The 13,937-nt window shown below is 36.5% G+C and overlaps 1 protein-coding gene across 2 annotated transcripts; it reads left to right on the top strand.

Annotated features, from left to right (window-relative positions):
* The first annotated feature begins 438 nt into the window (after positions 1-438).
* On the top strand, positions 439-10,438 carry LOC106879868 (neuroguidin). 2 transcript variants are annotated; one of them, XM_052975023.2, is made up of 13 exons: positions 439-592; positions 1,758-1,892; positions 2,780-2,917; positions 3,642-3,723; positions 4,802-4,854; positions 5,141-5,237; positions 5,839-5,960; positions 6,197-6,252; positions 7,071-7,119; positions 7,935-8,030; positions 8,621-8,653; positions 9,196-9,214; positions 10,378-10,438. In XM_052975023.2, exons 1-13 carry the CDS (start codon positions 572-574, stop codon positions 10,401-10,403), a joined length of 927 nt encoding a protein of 308 aa, XP_052830983.1. In that variant the 5' UTR covers positions 439-571; the 3' UTR covers positions 10,404-10,438. The 2 variants fall into 2 exon arrangements, with proteins under 2 accessions (XP_052830983.1, XP_089194760.1); XM_089338634.1 differs by lacking the exon at positions 10,378-10,438 and having other exon boundaries at positions 9,196-9,397.
* Positions 10,439-13,937: the final 3,499 nt, after the last annotated feature.

The raw sequence follows: 13,937 nt of genomic DNA, 5'->3' as shown, positions 1-13,937 counted from the left end.
ACTGGTGTTTAAACTAACCCTTAAACAAAGTTTCAGCTAAATCAGAAATAGAAAGTTAAGCAAACCTCTCTGTAATCATAGATATTGCAACCGTGACAATCCCGCCTTTCCCTATGTGTAGTAAATACAATCCCACAATATCTAAAATGTATCCCTTTTAAAAAAAAACAGTCGTGTCTTATTTCAACGGCATTTGGCTGCTATTTCTAGCAGGTAAACACCAAGCTAGGCTGTGGTGGAAATAGAAAGCGTTTAGAAATAAAATACTTCCGAGACAATAATTACTGAGAGGAAGGAAATGAAGCCTTTTTGTTCTGACTCGGGTGTCCGTAGGGAGCCGCCACATGGTTATTTGACTTGCTAATAAGAACAGCCAATCACACCATAATATCTTACGAGTTAATTGCTCGACTTACTAGAAACAGTAGCCCATTCCTACCAAACAAATCGTACTTAAAACGGAGACATTGAACACAGTCTGGCTTGACTTAAAGCTAAACTACAACAGGTGCGAAGTAAAGGTCGTAAGCGGCCTCATTATATTCAGAGTTACTTCCCTTTAACATCCAACATGGTTTCTTCCACGATTTCGGTGAGTTTTTCCTCTTTTAAATATTTTTCATATAAACTCCCAAAAGTCAGTTTTATTTCTTGCCTGAATTGTTCTCCTCTCTATAAATACTAGTATATTCAATTGTTGGCCGTGTTTTCTCTTCCTGTTAAGTTTATTCTTTAGAATTTACGTCTTAAACATCCAATTCGTTGTTAAAACGTGATCTTCTCCTTCACGCTTACATTTTTAAACAATCACATTGTTTTAATGTGTTCATAACTGTTTCCTTGAAGACTTAATTTGTTGAAATCAGTTCATTCTCTTTAAAACAAATGAACATAAAAGCCGCAAGTTCTATTTCATTCAGCCGCAACTGTAAGTCACGCAATGGTTCGCTCTACAAAGATACACACACACATGGTTTGGTGGACGGAAAGGACAGAGTCTCTGAAAGATATCCCCGATCAATTCATCTTTCTTTAAACTCAAATATAGACAAACCAGAATCTGGTGTACCAACAGATTGTGAGCAATAAAGAAATAAGATTGGTGACACCTCGACTTTAAATTGATTGTTTTGTTTTTTAAATTACATATTGCAGAAATACGTTTTCAAGGATGTTGATCACAAATATATTATATTATTACAAAATTTCGAGGTGGGGAAAAAAGTTGGGACGAGTTTTGGTTCTTTCTCCCACCGGTGCCAATTTCGTTTCCGTCATTTCCATAACTTCAGCATTTTTCACTTTGAAGGTTTATATTTTTGAAATTTCAATTTTGCGTAATCTACACTCTCGAAAACGTGTCACTTTGCTTTGGTAGATATGGTCGATGGAAACTGAAAGAAACCTGTCGTGTGCGCGTGTGTCTACTTCTATCTCTTGGTATACATCAGCTGTAAACAAGCACCACCATCACAAGTAATGTCCTGTATTTCCAATCTTCCTTGGAAATATATCCAGCCATGGGGAAATATTACCATGTTCAGAAATTGTATCCGGCTGTAGAAAATCTGCCTCAATGAATTCTGTCTGACCCATGCAAGCCTTGAAAAGTGAACATTAAATGATGGTCATGATGATGATATTTACTTTGTAGTTGTTTTTGAGAATGTGATGTTGATATGTGTATGAGAGATGTCTGGTTCATTTCTAAGGTTCAAGGGAAAATGTCTTCAGTGTTTGTCTTTTTAATTATACAGATGGATGTGATACAGAAAGATTTACCCGATGCCTTAAATATGTTGGAGAAACTCCCTAATTCAATCCATGAGACAAACAAATTCTTCAAATCTCTAATCCAAAAAGTCAATTCAGAAGATTTCAATATTTCTGATGTAAGTTTCAATTGTTTTCCTGTTTTTTTTTTTTTTTCTATTTTACTGTTTTGCATTTATTTTTTATTGTTAACATAAATGTTTGTCTTGTGTTTGAAACTTTTGGATCATGAAGTAAGAATGGAAGTTATTTTGTCAATCTTGTAGACTGTAATGAAATTTGAACTTGTAACCCCACGGTCAGTATTCCAGCAACGATGGGGTATAGATATGGCTGTGTGGTTAAGTGATTCACTTCACAGTAATATGGTTTTGGCTTTCATCCATTAGCAGCACGTCTCAAAAATGACATTTGGTCAACAGAAACTGTAAGAATCCATTGAAGAGATTGTTATTGAGGTTGTGGCCTGGCAGCCATAATCCTTCAACTGGTTTAACATCACCACATCCTCCTTTGGCTGTCTTTCACATAGTCTATACTGTTGCAAAATATTGGGATAAAATATCTGGTCTTCTGTCTTTTGAGGATTTGAAAAGACTCGCAGGAGCAGCCCTTCTCATTAAGCAATAAAAAAACAAAAGCAAACTTGTCACTTTTCCTGTTACCTTAGTATTAGTAGCATACCAACAGTTGTTAAGGTAGTAAATTACTGATGTGTTTTAATTGAACCAAAATATTAGTGACATACTGATAATATACTGGTGTCAAATCTTGCTTATGTTTTGGCTTATTTCAGCCACAAGGGAACTATAATGTGTATTTTAAATCTTAGAAATATATTGTAATTTTGTCTCTCTCTCTCTCTCTCTTATATATATATATATATATATATATATATATATGGTGGTGGTGGTGGTGGTGGTGGTGGCAGCGGCAATGGTGATAATAGTGAGGATTTATGTTTGAAAAGAGGGTTTTTTAATTTAATCTATTTTTCTAATTGCAGGGAATTGGATTTCTAACAGTGAAGTGCAACATTTTATTGAACTATATCACAGATTTGTCTCTCCTTCTTTTGGAGAAGGCAGAAGGAAATACTTTGCAAAAGAATGAAGCAGTTCAAAGACTTGTGGAGAACAGAATTGTGAGTGAGTCAATGCCATTTCTCTCAGGAAGGTTTGGTAACAAATGATTCCGTTCACTACTTACCCTTACTCTCAAAATTCCTGGCTTCTGCCTAAATCTGAATCTGCTGCTGCTGTTGTTGAAGAAGCAGCAGCAGCAAATGCTGGCAGAACTCGAAGTTCACTCAAGACAAAATGCTTAAGTAGCATTTTATCCATCTTTATTACATTCTGAGTTCAAATTCTGCTTGAGGTTGACTCTTTACCTTTCATCCTTTTGGAGTTGCTAAAATGAGTACCAGTCAAGTACTGGGGTCAATATAATCGATTTGCCCCTCTGGCCATGCTGCAACAGCTCCTCTGGACACTCTATTCTCATTCCCTTTATATTCTTCTCAATATCTTTCAATATTGTCCCAACAGTATTCACAGCCAAGCTATCTCATTAACGAGGCAGTGAGCTACCAAAATCATTAGCACACCAAATAAGATGCTTAGTGGCATTTCTTGTGGCTATTTACATTCTGAGTTCAAATCCCACCAAAGTTGAATTTGCCTTTCATTATTTCACGGTCAGTAAAATGATTACCAGTCCAGGGGTGGGGTGGGGGAGTCAGTATAATTGACTACTACCTTCTGTGAAAAATATTTAATAAATCAGGCCTTGTGCCTATAGTAGGAAATATTATTATTATTATTATTATCCTGTTCCATGATTCCTTCTGTTCTTTTGTATAATATTAGGTATGGGAGAAGATTTTACCCATTGACAATAAACTCAAGTATCAAATCGACAAAGTCGTTCAGTCAGCTGTAACAGGCAAAGGTTAGTGGTTATAATATGAATTATTTTGATTTATTATAAGTTATCATGAACGTGTAATTGTAATTTTTAACAGAAATTCATTATGTTCAACTCTATCTCTCACAAACTTCAGAGGGACATAAACTTTGATCTGCTTTGAACCAAAATTCTGTAGGTGAAACAGCATTGAAAACACTGAAAGTGATGTGTGTGGTAGCCACCATCATCAACAACAGCAACAACATTTCTAATCTTTTTGTTGCTATATTTCTGTTAATATACACCTCTTTTGTATAGAATAATGAAAGATTTAGTAAGAAGACTTTGTCATCACTAAGCTGATGTTTGGAATATAATTTGAAATTTTGATGAAAGATTTAAATTTAGAACAATTCAAAGCAGGAAGTTTTTATTGTAGAGTGAGAGGGGGCAGTCATGGATGGATTGGAATCAAAACAGTTGATGTCTGTTTCTCAGTGTTGAAATCAATTGGAGAAGATATAGAACAATAATGACAACAAATGGTGAATTGCAACTGTAATACAGGAGGATATTACTACTACTTCCCATCCTTTGTCCTCTTTACTCAAGATTTTTGATTTCTTGTGTCATCATCTCTTCACACATTTTGCTCATTGGGCCATTGAAAGAACCTCTCTCATCAAAGCCTAAAATGGTTCTGGGTTCCCTTCCCAGGAATAGGACAGGATAATGATGGCTGGAATGTCTGCTGGGTCACGGCTGACCTAGGGCTAAACAACATCTTTCTCATCCCCTGATTCCCTTCACTTACATCACACAACACTTATTCACCCATCACACATTGTCATCCATTTACTTCACATTTCCAGACCAATGCACAGCTGTCTCTCGTGTGTGTATGTATGTATGTATATATATATATACACACACACATGCATAAATATATGTGTGCATACTCCCATGCGCACATGTTACATGGTGATGATAAAAGAGGCAGAGACTTGGAACAGAAATAAAATGCCATGAATGAAAATTTAGAAGAGATTAATTTTTAAATAAAGAATTAATTAAAAAAGTAAATGCATAACAATGACCAGCATTGTAATATTGTTTTCAGGTGTTGCAGATGCTTTGGAATATCGAGCCAAACCTGAGAATCTTATCCCAAAGGTAAGACATCAACAACATCACAATTAAATTTCACTTCCGTTGACTTTTCATGTTTCTATGTTGTTCTTACAATAACTAGGCCCCACCTCTTCTTCTTGCCCTGTCTAATAATAGGGAGACAAGTGATTCTACAAGAGACAGGTGTACTGCAATCAACTCTCATACCAATTTCCAATTCTTTTAACCCATCTATATTCATCATTTTCATCTTTTCATAATTGATCTGTATATCGTTCATATTGGGTATAGAATCTTGACCGTGTGTATATATTGTTCATATTGTTAGCTTGAAGATGAAGATGACGATGAGAATAATCCAGAAGAAACGGGACATCATAATATAAAACCCTACGTTCCTCCTAAATTGGCTGCTGTCCAGTGTGGTTTGTGTTTGATTTTCTCTCTCTTTTATCTCATATATATATATCTCAGTGTCTGCGTGTATGTACTACTGCACAATTACATGTGTATGCGCACACACACATACAGTTGAGGTATGTATCTTAATGGTTCGTGTATTTGGTTTGGTTCACGATCATAAGGTTGTGACTCTGATACCTAGTGGCACGTTGTGTCCTTGAGCGAGACACTTTATTGCTCCAGCCCACTCAGCTGGCAACAATTGAGTTGTACCTGTAATTCAAAAGGGCCCGTGTTGTCACATTCTGTGCCATGCTGACTCTCCCTGAGAGCAACTCTGTTAAGGGAGTGCTCAGGCTGTTCTGTTGATTGGATCATTTGGAACACTTGTCGTGACTGACAGTACCAGTAATACACACGTATGTGTAATGGTTCATTTACCCATGTACAGGGAGATCATTGTGAATAACTGATTGGGCCTTATTAAAATAATCAGGTCAAATCTAATTAACTTGTTAGAGCAGATTTAATTACCTATTTTGTCATGTTAAATTTATTTATTTAACTTGTCAGATGAAATTTAAATAAGTTGCTCCACTCAAATTTCATGAATTAATTTTCCAGGTCAAATGACTGCTGAAGAACGTCGAGAGAAACTGATTGAGAGAGCAAAGAAACGAGCTCTTGGCAGTACACTGCTACAGGACCTGAAACGAGAGTATGATGAAGGACCAGAGGAATATATGGTAAGCAGAGTCTTTGTGTGTGTGTGAAGAATTTGGTGTTTTGTAGCTATGTCAAGGATTGGTTTCTTACCTTGTCTGACGTTAACAACACAAGGAAGGTCTGTCTAATATATCTGATTCAGAAATCTCCGTTCAGTACCAACATAGGCTGTACAACTACCACTGAAACAGTTTGAATTATCAGGTTTTGTAGCATTTGACATTGTTGTAAAGCAAATATTTTCTCTCCATTCCAGGAAAGTAACAGTTTACACAGAATTAAAGAAAATAAAGAAGCAAAAGAAAGAATACGGTAAGTGGTTGATACTACAGCCTATACTCTGTTTAGGGGTCACAAAATTTCTGTGAACTGGTTGTGTGGCGATTTTACTAGAGTCAAATAACTTGGAACAGTCCATTGTTACAGCTGTATCTATACCAAGTTGAGGGGCATATTGCACAAGCTGACAAGCTGAGGTGTTTCATGTGACCACTGGTTTCTCTTATTCAGTCTGTTTCTCCATATCTGTAGAGTGTGGGATTAGACAAGGTAAACTTAGCCAAAGTGTGATACCTTTTATACTCATTAATGGTTTGTCTCTCAACATGATGTTGGTGACAGCAGAAATTGTCCTCTTCTGCTTCTACTTCGTCTTTGTCCTTGACCACCATCGTCATCAAATAGGTGAATGTTGGCAACAGGAAAGGAATCTGGTTGTAGAAAATCTGGAGCCATGCAAGCATAGGAAAGCAGATATTAAAACAAATAATGATCGTGTATATGTGATCATTATCAATTAATGTTCATGTCGGCTAGGTTGGACAGTTCCTAAGGTCAGCCACTTTACAGAGTGTTCTGGGTGCTTTTAACGTGGTACTGACCAGGTGCATGTATATATATATAAAGCTGTATTTAAATAAAAATGTAAATTAAAATTCATGAAATGCTACTTCATACTCCTTATTTATTATTTGTATATGCACACAATGTTACATTTACACACTGGTCAGTGCCACTTTGGAATTTTAGAGGGACAATGTCTAAGGAAATATTAAAAATTCCAATTTTACATGTTGAATTCCAAAGACTAAACTCTAAAGTAATTGACATTTGGTTTTGTTCCATTGCAGTTATGAAGAAGAGAACTTTGTCAGACTTCCAATCAGCAAAAAAGAGAAGGTAAAGGTTTTGAGAAATAAATATATTGAAAGTTTCAGTCATTTTGTTTCAGAGATCTTTTACGAAGAAGAGTTAAAATGGTAATATTTGAGATACAGGTGATGATTAAAAATTTATTAAAATAGCTCAAAATGAATAAGGATTTATAAAATGGCATCCAAGATAAATTCTTGATTTATTTGAGATTACCTTTGCTTTGGCAGAAGGATAAACAGTTGCCTAGTGGTAGTTGCGACCAACTGCAAATGTAGAATTCTCTGAAATTGATATACCATTACAGAAAAGCGAATCTGATTGAATGAAGACAAAAGGACAGCTGTTTACGTTTGTAATCTGCCTCAGTCAGTATTGTCAGCATAGCAGTTGCTCCAGCTTGACTGGCAGCCTAAAGGCTTAATCACACAAAAAGAGAAAATATTTATGGCTAATTAAAGCAAAATTGTACTCAGAAAATCAATTTAGAATGGTCAGTGGCATGTATGTATACATTGAAGACAGGTATGTTAAATAAGATACAAGATAGATTCTTGTCTTCAAGAAAACATCTTTCCTCTGCCTTTTGACTACAAACTCCAGATAAGGAGAAGAGCAACGTATTCAAGGCTGTCCCCTTTCTCCAGCTGATCAGATTGTGTTTTTAAGCATGTCATTTTCAGGGAGGTGAGTTAGGACAAGCACTCTTAGACACCCAGGGTAGTGGTGTTGGCCAACCACATGGAAATTCCAAAGGACCAGGTGATATTTGCTTCTGTTTGTCCTACACCAGTCCTGGTGATATTAGCAGACCGTTGATCGTTGTCTCCCTTTATTTACAGATGGCGTCTCGAAGACTTACCACATCAGCTTCCCTCGGTCAACTTGCCAACTTTGAAAATATTAACGTTCTTTATGATGAAAATGATTTTCACCTGGTAAGATAATTTTCTCTAATTATTTCAACTACATTCTTCATTAAAACTTCCAAATAATAGCAAAATGTGTGTGTCGTTGTGAGCTGCTCACTGTCTGAAGAACAGCAGGTCTGCTGGTGCTGACTAGATTTGTGTAGATCTGGAAGGGACAATGCATATGTAGAAGGACCCTATACCAATAACCCCAGAGCCTCAACTGATAAGAACTCCCCACTGCAATATTACGATTGATGAGAAAGAGGACAAGGTAACCATGTGTAGCTATGGTAGCCATGTACCACTTCTTTCTTTTGTTGGTGAGGGCCTGACAAGGAGTAAATTGTTTCAGGGACTCACCATCAGTATCACAGAATCAGCTACCCCTGAATTACCCTAGCTTCCTGGCTCTCCCTGTTCCACAGCTTCCATCTGCTCTACACACACACACACACACGCCCATACAACAGGATTTGTACAATTTCCATCTCCCATTCACTCAGATCCCTCATCACTATTTCCTTATGAGAGAGTGGACATAGGCATCAGCTGAATCCTATCTAAGTAACGGGGTCATCTCCATGTTTAACTATATTTTTGTCTTCCTTCTTTAGGATGAACCAAGCAAGAAAAAGAAAAAAATGAAGGTATGTTTGAAAAATATTTTTGAAGTTTAGAATTTGCCCTAGTATTAAATTTTGTCTTATCTATGATTAGTTATTAATCTTATCTTAGCTATGATTTAATTTTATCTTAGTTATAACTTAATCTTATAACAATGATAATGGTTCAGATTTTAGCACAAAGCCAGCAATTTCAAGGGAGCAGGTAAATCGATTACACTGGCCCCCCAGTGCTCAGCTGGTTCTTTTATTTTACCAACCTTGGCAGAATCTGAACGCAGAACATGAAGACATGAAAAACTGCTAACCATTTTGCTTGGTGTGCAAACAATTCTGTCACCTCATTGCCTTTTAATAAAAATAGTTTTGTTTCTTTAATTCTCTGTCCTGATATTGAAATTATTTTCAGTTAAAGATAGTGTTACAGTGAATGTAAAACTTACTTTATTTGATGTCACTTGTGTGTGTGTGTGTGTGTGTGTGAAAGAGAATGTATCTGTCTGTCTTTGTAAGTGTTACTGTGTGTATTCTACCTGTTACTAAGTATGTCTTATTTACTCTTGCAGGGTAAAGGGAAGAAAAAAGGTGAGCAGTTAAAGGATTTTTATGAGTGTGTGTCTGTATATGTATATAGATATGTTTGTGTGTAATATATATTTGTACAATACATAGCTTGTAATGCATATATTGGTAATAAATATATAGAGAGAGATGCAAATATAGCCCATGTGTTTACAAAGTTGGTTTCACCATATCGCAAGTTTAAACCCACCATACAACACCTTGTCTTCTTCAGCTTAACAAAAATTTGGTTCACACAAATTGTGCACAAACCCATTCTCAGTCATCATCATAAGTTTAACATCTATTTTTCATTGCCAGCATGGGCCACACTAAACTTATTAAGGTAGTTCTATGATCAGTTGTTCTTCCTGTGTGCTGCCTGTCGCTAGTTTCCGGGTAATATAATATTTTCCAAGACTACAGAGGAATGAACGACTGTCGTAGTGGTTAGACATATTTCTGTGGCAGATTGGAAACAGAGACACTGTTGTATCTAGAGCGATATTTTTAGACAGCATCATACAAATATTTCTTTCTTACCACTGGCATAAGGCTTGAAATTTTAGGGATGGTGTGGTATTAGTTGATTGCATAGGATTGAGGAGGGTCCTGCAGAGGGTCCAACAATCTAGGAGAGAAAGATTGGGGATAGTAATTGGTGTGGAACATGGTATTAATGGACACAAGATGGATGATGAGAGGAGTCCTTGAGCGGAGACATGAGTCCAGTCCTGAGAAGCAGCAGAAGCCATTACAGTAGCAGTAGAAAAGGTTGAGAGAGGAGACACAGCACACCAGTGTGTGGGTATGCATTAGAGTTAAGTACATTGGGGTATATGTGTGTGGTGTGTTCCCTCTGTTGGTGCTTGACTCGTCTCACTTGCAGTATTGTCTTTATTTATTCTGACATAACAAGAAAACCAGACTTTCACCAAATCTGACCTCATCCACTTTTAAAAAGGTGGGCAAAACCAGAATGAGGTAAGGACACAGACATGGTGGCATACAAGAGAATCCAAAGACCTAGTCTTCAGTAATATGACAACATTAATGATCCATAATGATTGGTGTGATGGTGGTGATGGTGGCGGCTGTTTATGTTTTTGTTGACAGAAGAAATTAGATTTGTTTGATCTCAATTGTGTTAATTTTGATTTATAAAATTAACTGTTTTTTTTTTTCAGGTTTCAAAAAGAAACGGAAACTTTAAACAGTATTTCTGATTAATAAAAATTGTTTTGTAAATTATTGTTATTGTAATTATTATAATTATGTTGTGTAACCCCAGATAAATGTTGATCAATCTTTTGCAGAGATCTGAAGACAATCGACAACTGAATGCAACATGTTCTTTTATAAAATAATGTGACTTGGCTGCTATTTCAAGTAGCTCAAACATCCATATAGGGGCTTCCTAAATTATTATTAACTAAATGCTTGTATGGTTGTATGGTTCAGAACTCTGCTTCCCAAGCATGTGCTTCCAGGTCAGTCCCACTGCATGGCACCTTGGCCAAATGTTTTCTACTCTAGCCTCAGGCTGAGCAAAGCCTTGTCTGTGGATTTGAAAGAAGCGTGTCATGTGTTAAAGTGTGTGTGTGTGTTTTTGTCTTGACATCATGTGATAGTTGTAAATTAGCCTCATCATCATACAAGTAGTCATTTCCCATCTTCTGTGGTAATATGCCTGGCCATGGGGTAAAATTACTTTGCCTGGGAACATGTAAAGGGCATCCAACCATAAAGAATTTGAATGAATTCTGATTCATGCAAGCATGGAAAAGTGGACATTAAAATGATGATGATGATGACTGTATGGAGAAGTAGAGCAGTTAAGATGCCATTGTATTTCTTCTTCAAATGCTACTGATGTCAACTCTATTTTCCATTCTTCCAGGACCAAAGTAAAAAAATCTTAAACAATTCACCCTTTTGGCACCAACCTTCCTGAGACTGCCCCTGGGTTCTAATGATAAACCTTCCACACTAGCTTAATGTCAAATTTATTACATTTATTACATTCAAAATTCATCAAAGTCACTGATCTTATGTCATCTTCTCCATTCTGGTTTGACTTGGACAAGTTTTATTGCAGCAGAATCTCTGACACTTTTTTTGTTTTTTGTCAAGTAACAGATTTTTTTATTCTACTTAAAGTCCAAATAGGTTGAGTGAAATATTAGGCATAAGGTGCATCAGATTTTGCTAGTTCTGTGGTGTGAATGGATTGTGTAGAGAAATGCTAGTTAGTAAATGTGATAGCAGAAGATGTGGGACAAAGTTGTAAAGACTAAGCTGAAGCTGTTGAGCCTCTCGGAGATGAGGAGGTACTGAGATGCTGTGCTTGGGAAGGCCCATCTATCTCAGCAGAACGAAGGTTCTGTAATCAACCAGTTCAAAACCAGTCACACACAGCAAGCATTGAAAGCAAGGACTTCAATTCCTGCTAGAGCATAGTTCTGAGGAAATGAGATCCCATTTGTCAGTTTTCATGGGAATTTGATCTTGATAGCTCTTTGTAATTGTCTCGGCAAGTTGGCAGAGTACTCTCCATTGATGATGTGGCCGTTTTGAAGATAGTCAATAAACACAATACTTTTTGCATCCCAAAAAACAGGCTGTCACCTTCCTTGCAGATGAAATAACGTCAGCCTTCTTTAGAGCCGGTGAGGAAAGGTGTTTCCATTGCATGGATTGTCTCTCACTCAAAGCAAGGAACCCAACACTCATCCTGGCTTAGAAAACATTCAAGGAAATCAGCTGGAAACAATGTCAGATTTTTCCTATGATGTGATCAGGTGTCGGAAGACATGGCACAGAAACCTTCATCATGCCAAGTTCATTGAACAGGATATTCTCAACTCATATTATATGCTAATAGCATTGGCTTTTTGATTTATAGTTAATCACCTGTCATCCATCACCATGTGGAGAATATGATCAATGTTTTCCTTGATGCTGGCATTTGCAGGATGTCCAAACATTGGGTCATCTTGAAGACTCTCCCCTTCCTAAATTCAGCTGCTCACTTTTGCATTGTTGACAAAGCTGAAGTGTCATCCTCTAATGTAGCAAACATCTCAACATGAATGTCCTTAGAGGCTAAGCTCTTTTGCTATAGATACTTGATAATACTGCAATGCCAAATTCACAGCTAGTTACTTTTGAAGTCTTCTTTGAACAGTCAAATGTCGGTTTACCTGGAAAGAAAGAATGCATTTAATAAGAAGAATTAAAATTAATGCATGCAAGATTTCAAAGATTTAGCATCTCTCCTTCATAGCCTATGAACTTTTCAGCTCACCTTTGTGTGAATAAAAAAATTCTCTCTTTTAGCAAAAGATGTAAAAACACTGTATCTGCCCAGTGCTTCCTTCTATCAGTTGTTGATCTCTTGGGCAAGAAACAATTTTTTTCCATAGAACGAATTCGCAACTGTCATTGCTGAAGAGCTCTATAAATTCACAGAATATGCAGGGTCTGATCTAAACTCACTTTGAAAGATCGATGTGAATTTAAACACTATGGAAGGAAGTAATATTTGCAAAGAAAGAAAGAAAAAAAGGAATGTAAAAATTAATGCTTATTTCACCGTAAGTTTTGAAAAAGTACCCTCAAAGCGATTAATGCAACTGGACTTTCTTTCCAGCCTAGCATATTTACCAGTGATAGAATTTATCGCCGAAATTGTTTCTCGTCTTTGAATTTAACCATCCTCTGTTTTTGATTTAATTATTTTTAATTGATATATTTATAAGTAATACAACGGAGTGGTAATTAACAGAATTAACAAAGGGACGTACAAAATACCGCGAGGTATTTCGTTACGTTTGGAGATCAACTAGCCTAAATCAATATAAATATTGGTTGATCTAATTAATAAAACTTCTCTTCAAAAATCTGTGGCACTTCTGCCTCTGATCTCTGTTAAAATTATTCTGGTAATTTAAACGGATAATCATGGCTGGATTGAACTACAATATTGGCGAGTAGGGTCTAGCGACTGTACCGCTTCCACAAAATCTGTGGAGTGACCGAAGAAAGCGTTTGATAATATTCCTGTTCTTTACGTTCTGAGTTTAAACATAACCAAAGTCCATTTGTCCGTCCAGCAGTGAAACAGATGACATCGACTGACACCCTTCCCGTCAAAAGCGTTGTCTTAATTGGACCCCAAGAAGTGATGCCAGCCAAGGGAGTAGAGCAATATTCAGTTACGTCCCTTTATTCCCTAAGTTCAAATCCTGCCGAGGTCATCTTCGCCTTTTACCCTCCCGGGGTCGATAAAATATATGTATACTGCAGCTGATATAACGAACAATAGCTCCTGCTCCTCCTCTTTTTCCCCGTAAAAATTAAAAGAAAAAACCTGTAGCCTTGTGTTCGTCTGTAAGAAACCATTATTATTATTATCATTATTATTATTGTTATTGTTATTATTATTATTATCGTAGAGATATGTCGTTCACATATCGGAATGTGCTTCATTTTGTCGTTAATCTGCTTTAAATATTCATTCGAAAAACAAATAAAAGACTTTCTCTCTGCACCTATTTACTATAACAGATGAGAACAAATGTATTAGCAGTGGTAATAGTTGTGAGTAGAACAGGTCGGTGGGATTCCGTCTTCCTGGAATACCGGGATTTTTTTTTTTTTTGAGCAGTGGGGAAGAATAAATCTATTTAATTAGAGGGAAGTGATTTAAATTAAAAATGTTAATTAAAATTAAAGAAAAATAGAT

This window comes from Octopus bimaculoides, chromosome 20 (assembly GCF_046866305.1).
Source record: "Octopus bimaculoides isolate indiv1 chromosome 20, ASM4686630v1, whole genome shotgun sequence".
Lineage (NCBI taxonomy): Eukaryota > Metazoa > Mollusca > Cephalopoda > Octopoda > Octopodidae > Octopus > Octopus bimaculoides.
This window is presented reverse-complemented; position numbering and strand designations above follow the sequence as displayed.

Excerpts from the sequence above, each read along its gene's own strand:
- LOC106879868 (XM_089338634.1), top strand. The coding sequence starts at position 572 with ATGGTTTCTTCCACGATTTCG. Across the intron at positions 593-1,757 it reads TGGTTTCTTCCACGATTTCG|ATGGATGTGATACAGAAAGA; the intron begins GTGAGTTTTTCC and ends TTAATTATACAG. Across the intron at positions 2,918-3,641 it reads GACTTGTGGAGAACAGAATT|GTATGGGAGAAGATTTTACC; the intron begins GTGAGTGAGTCA and ends GTATAATATTAG.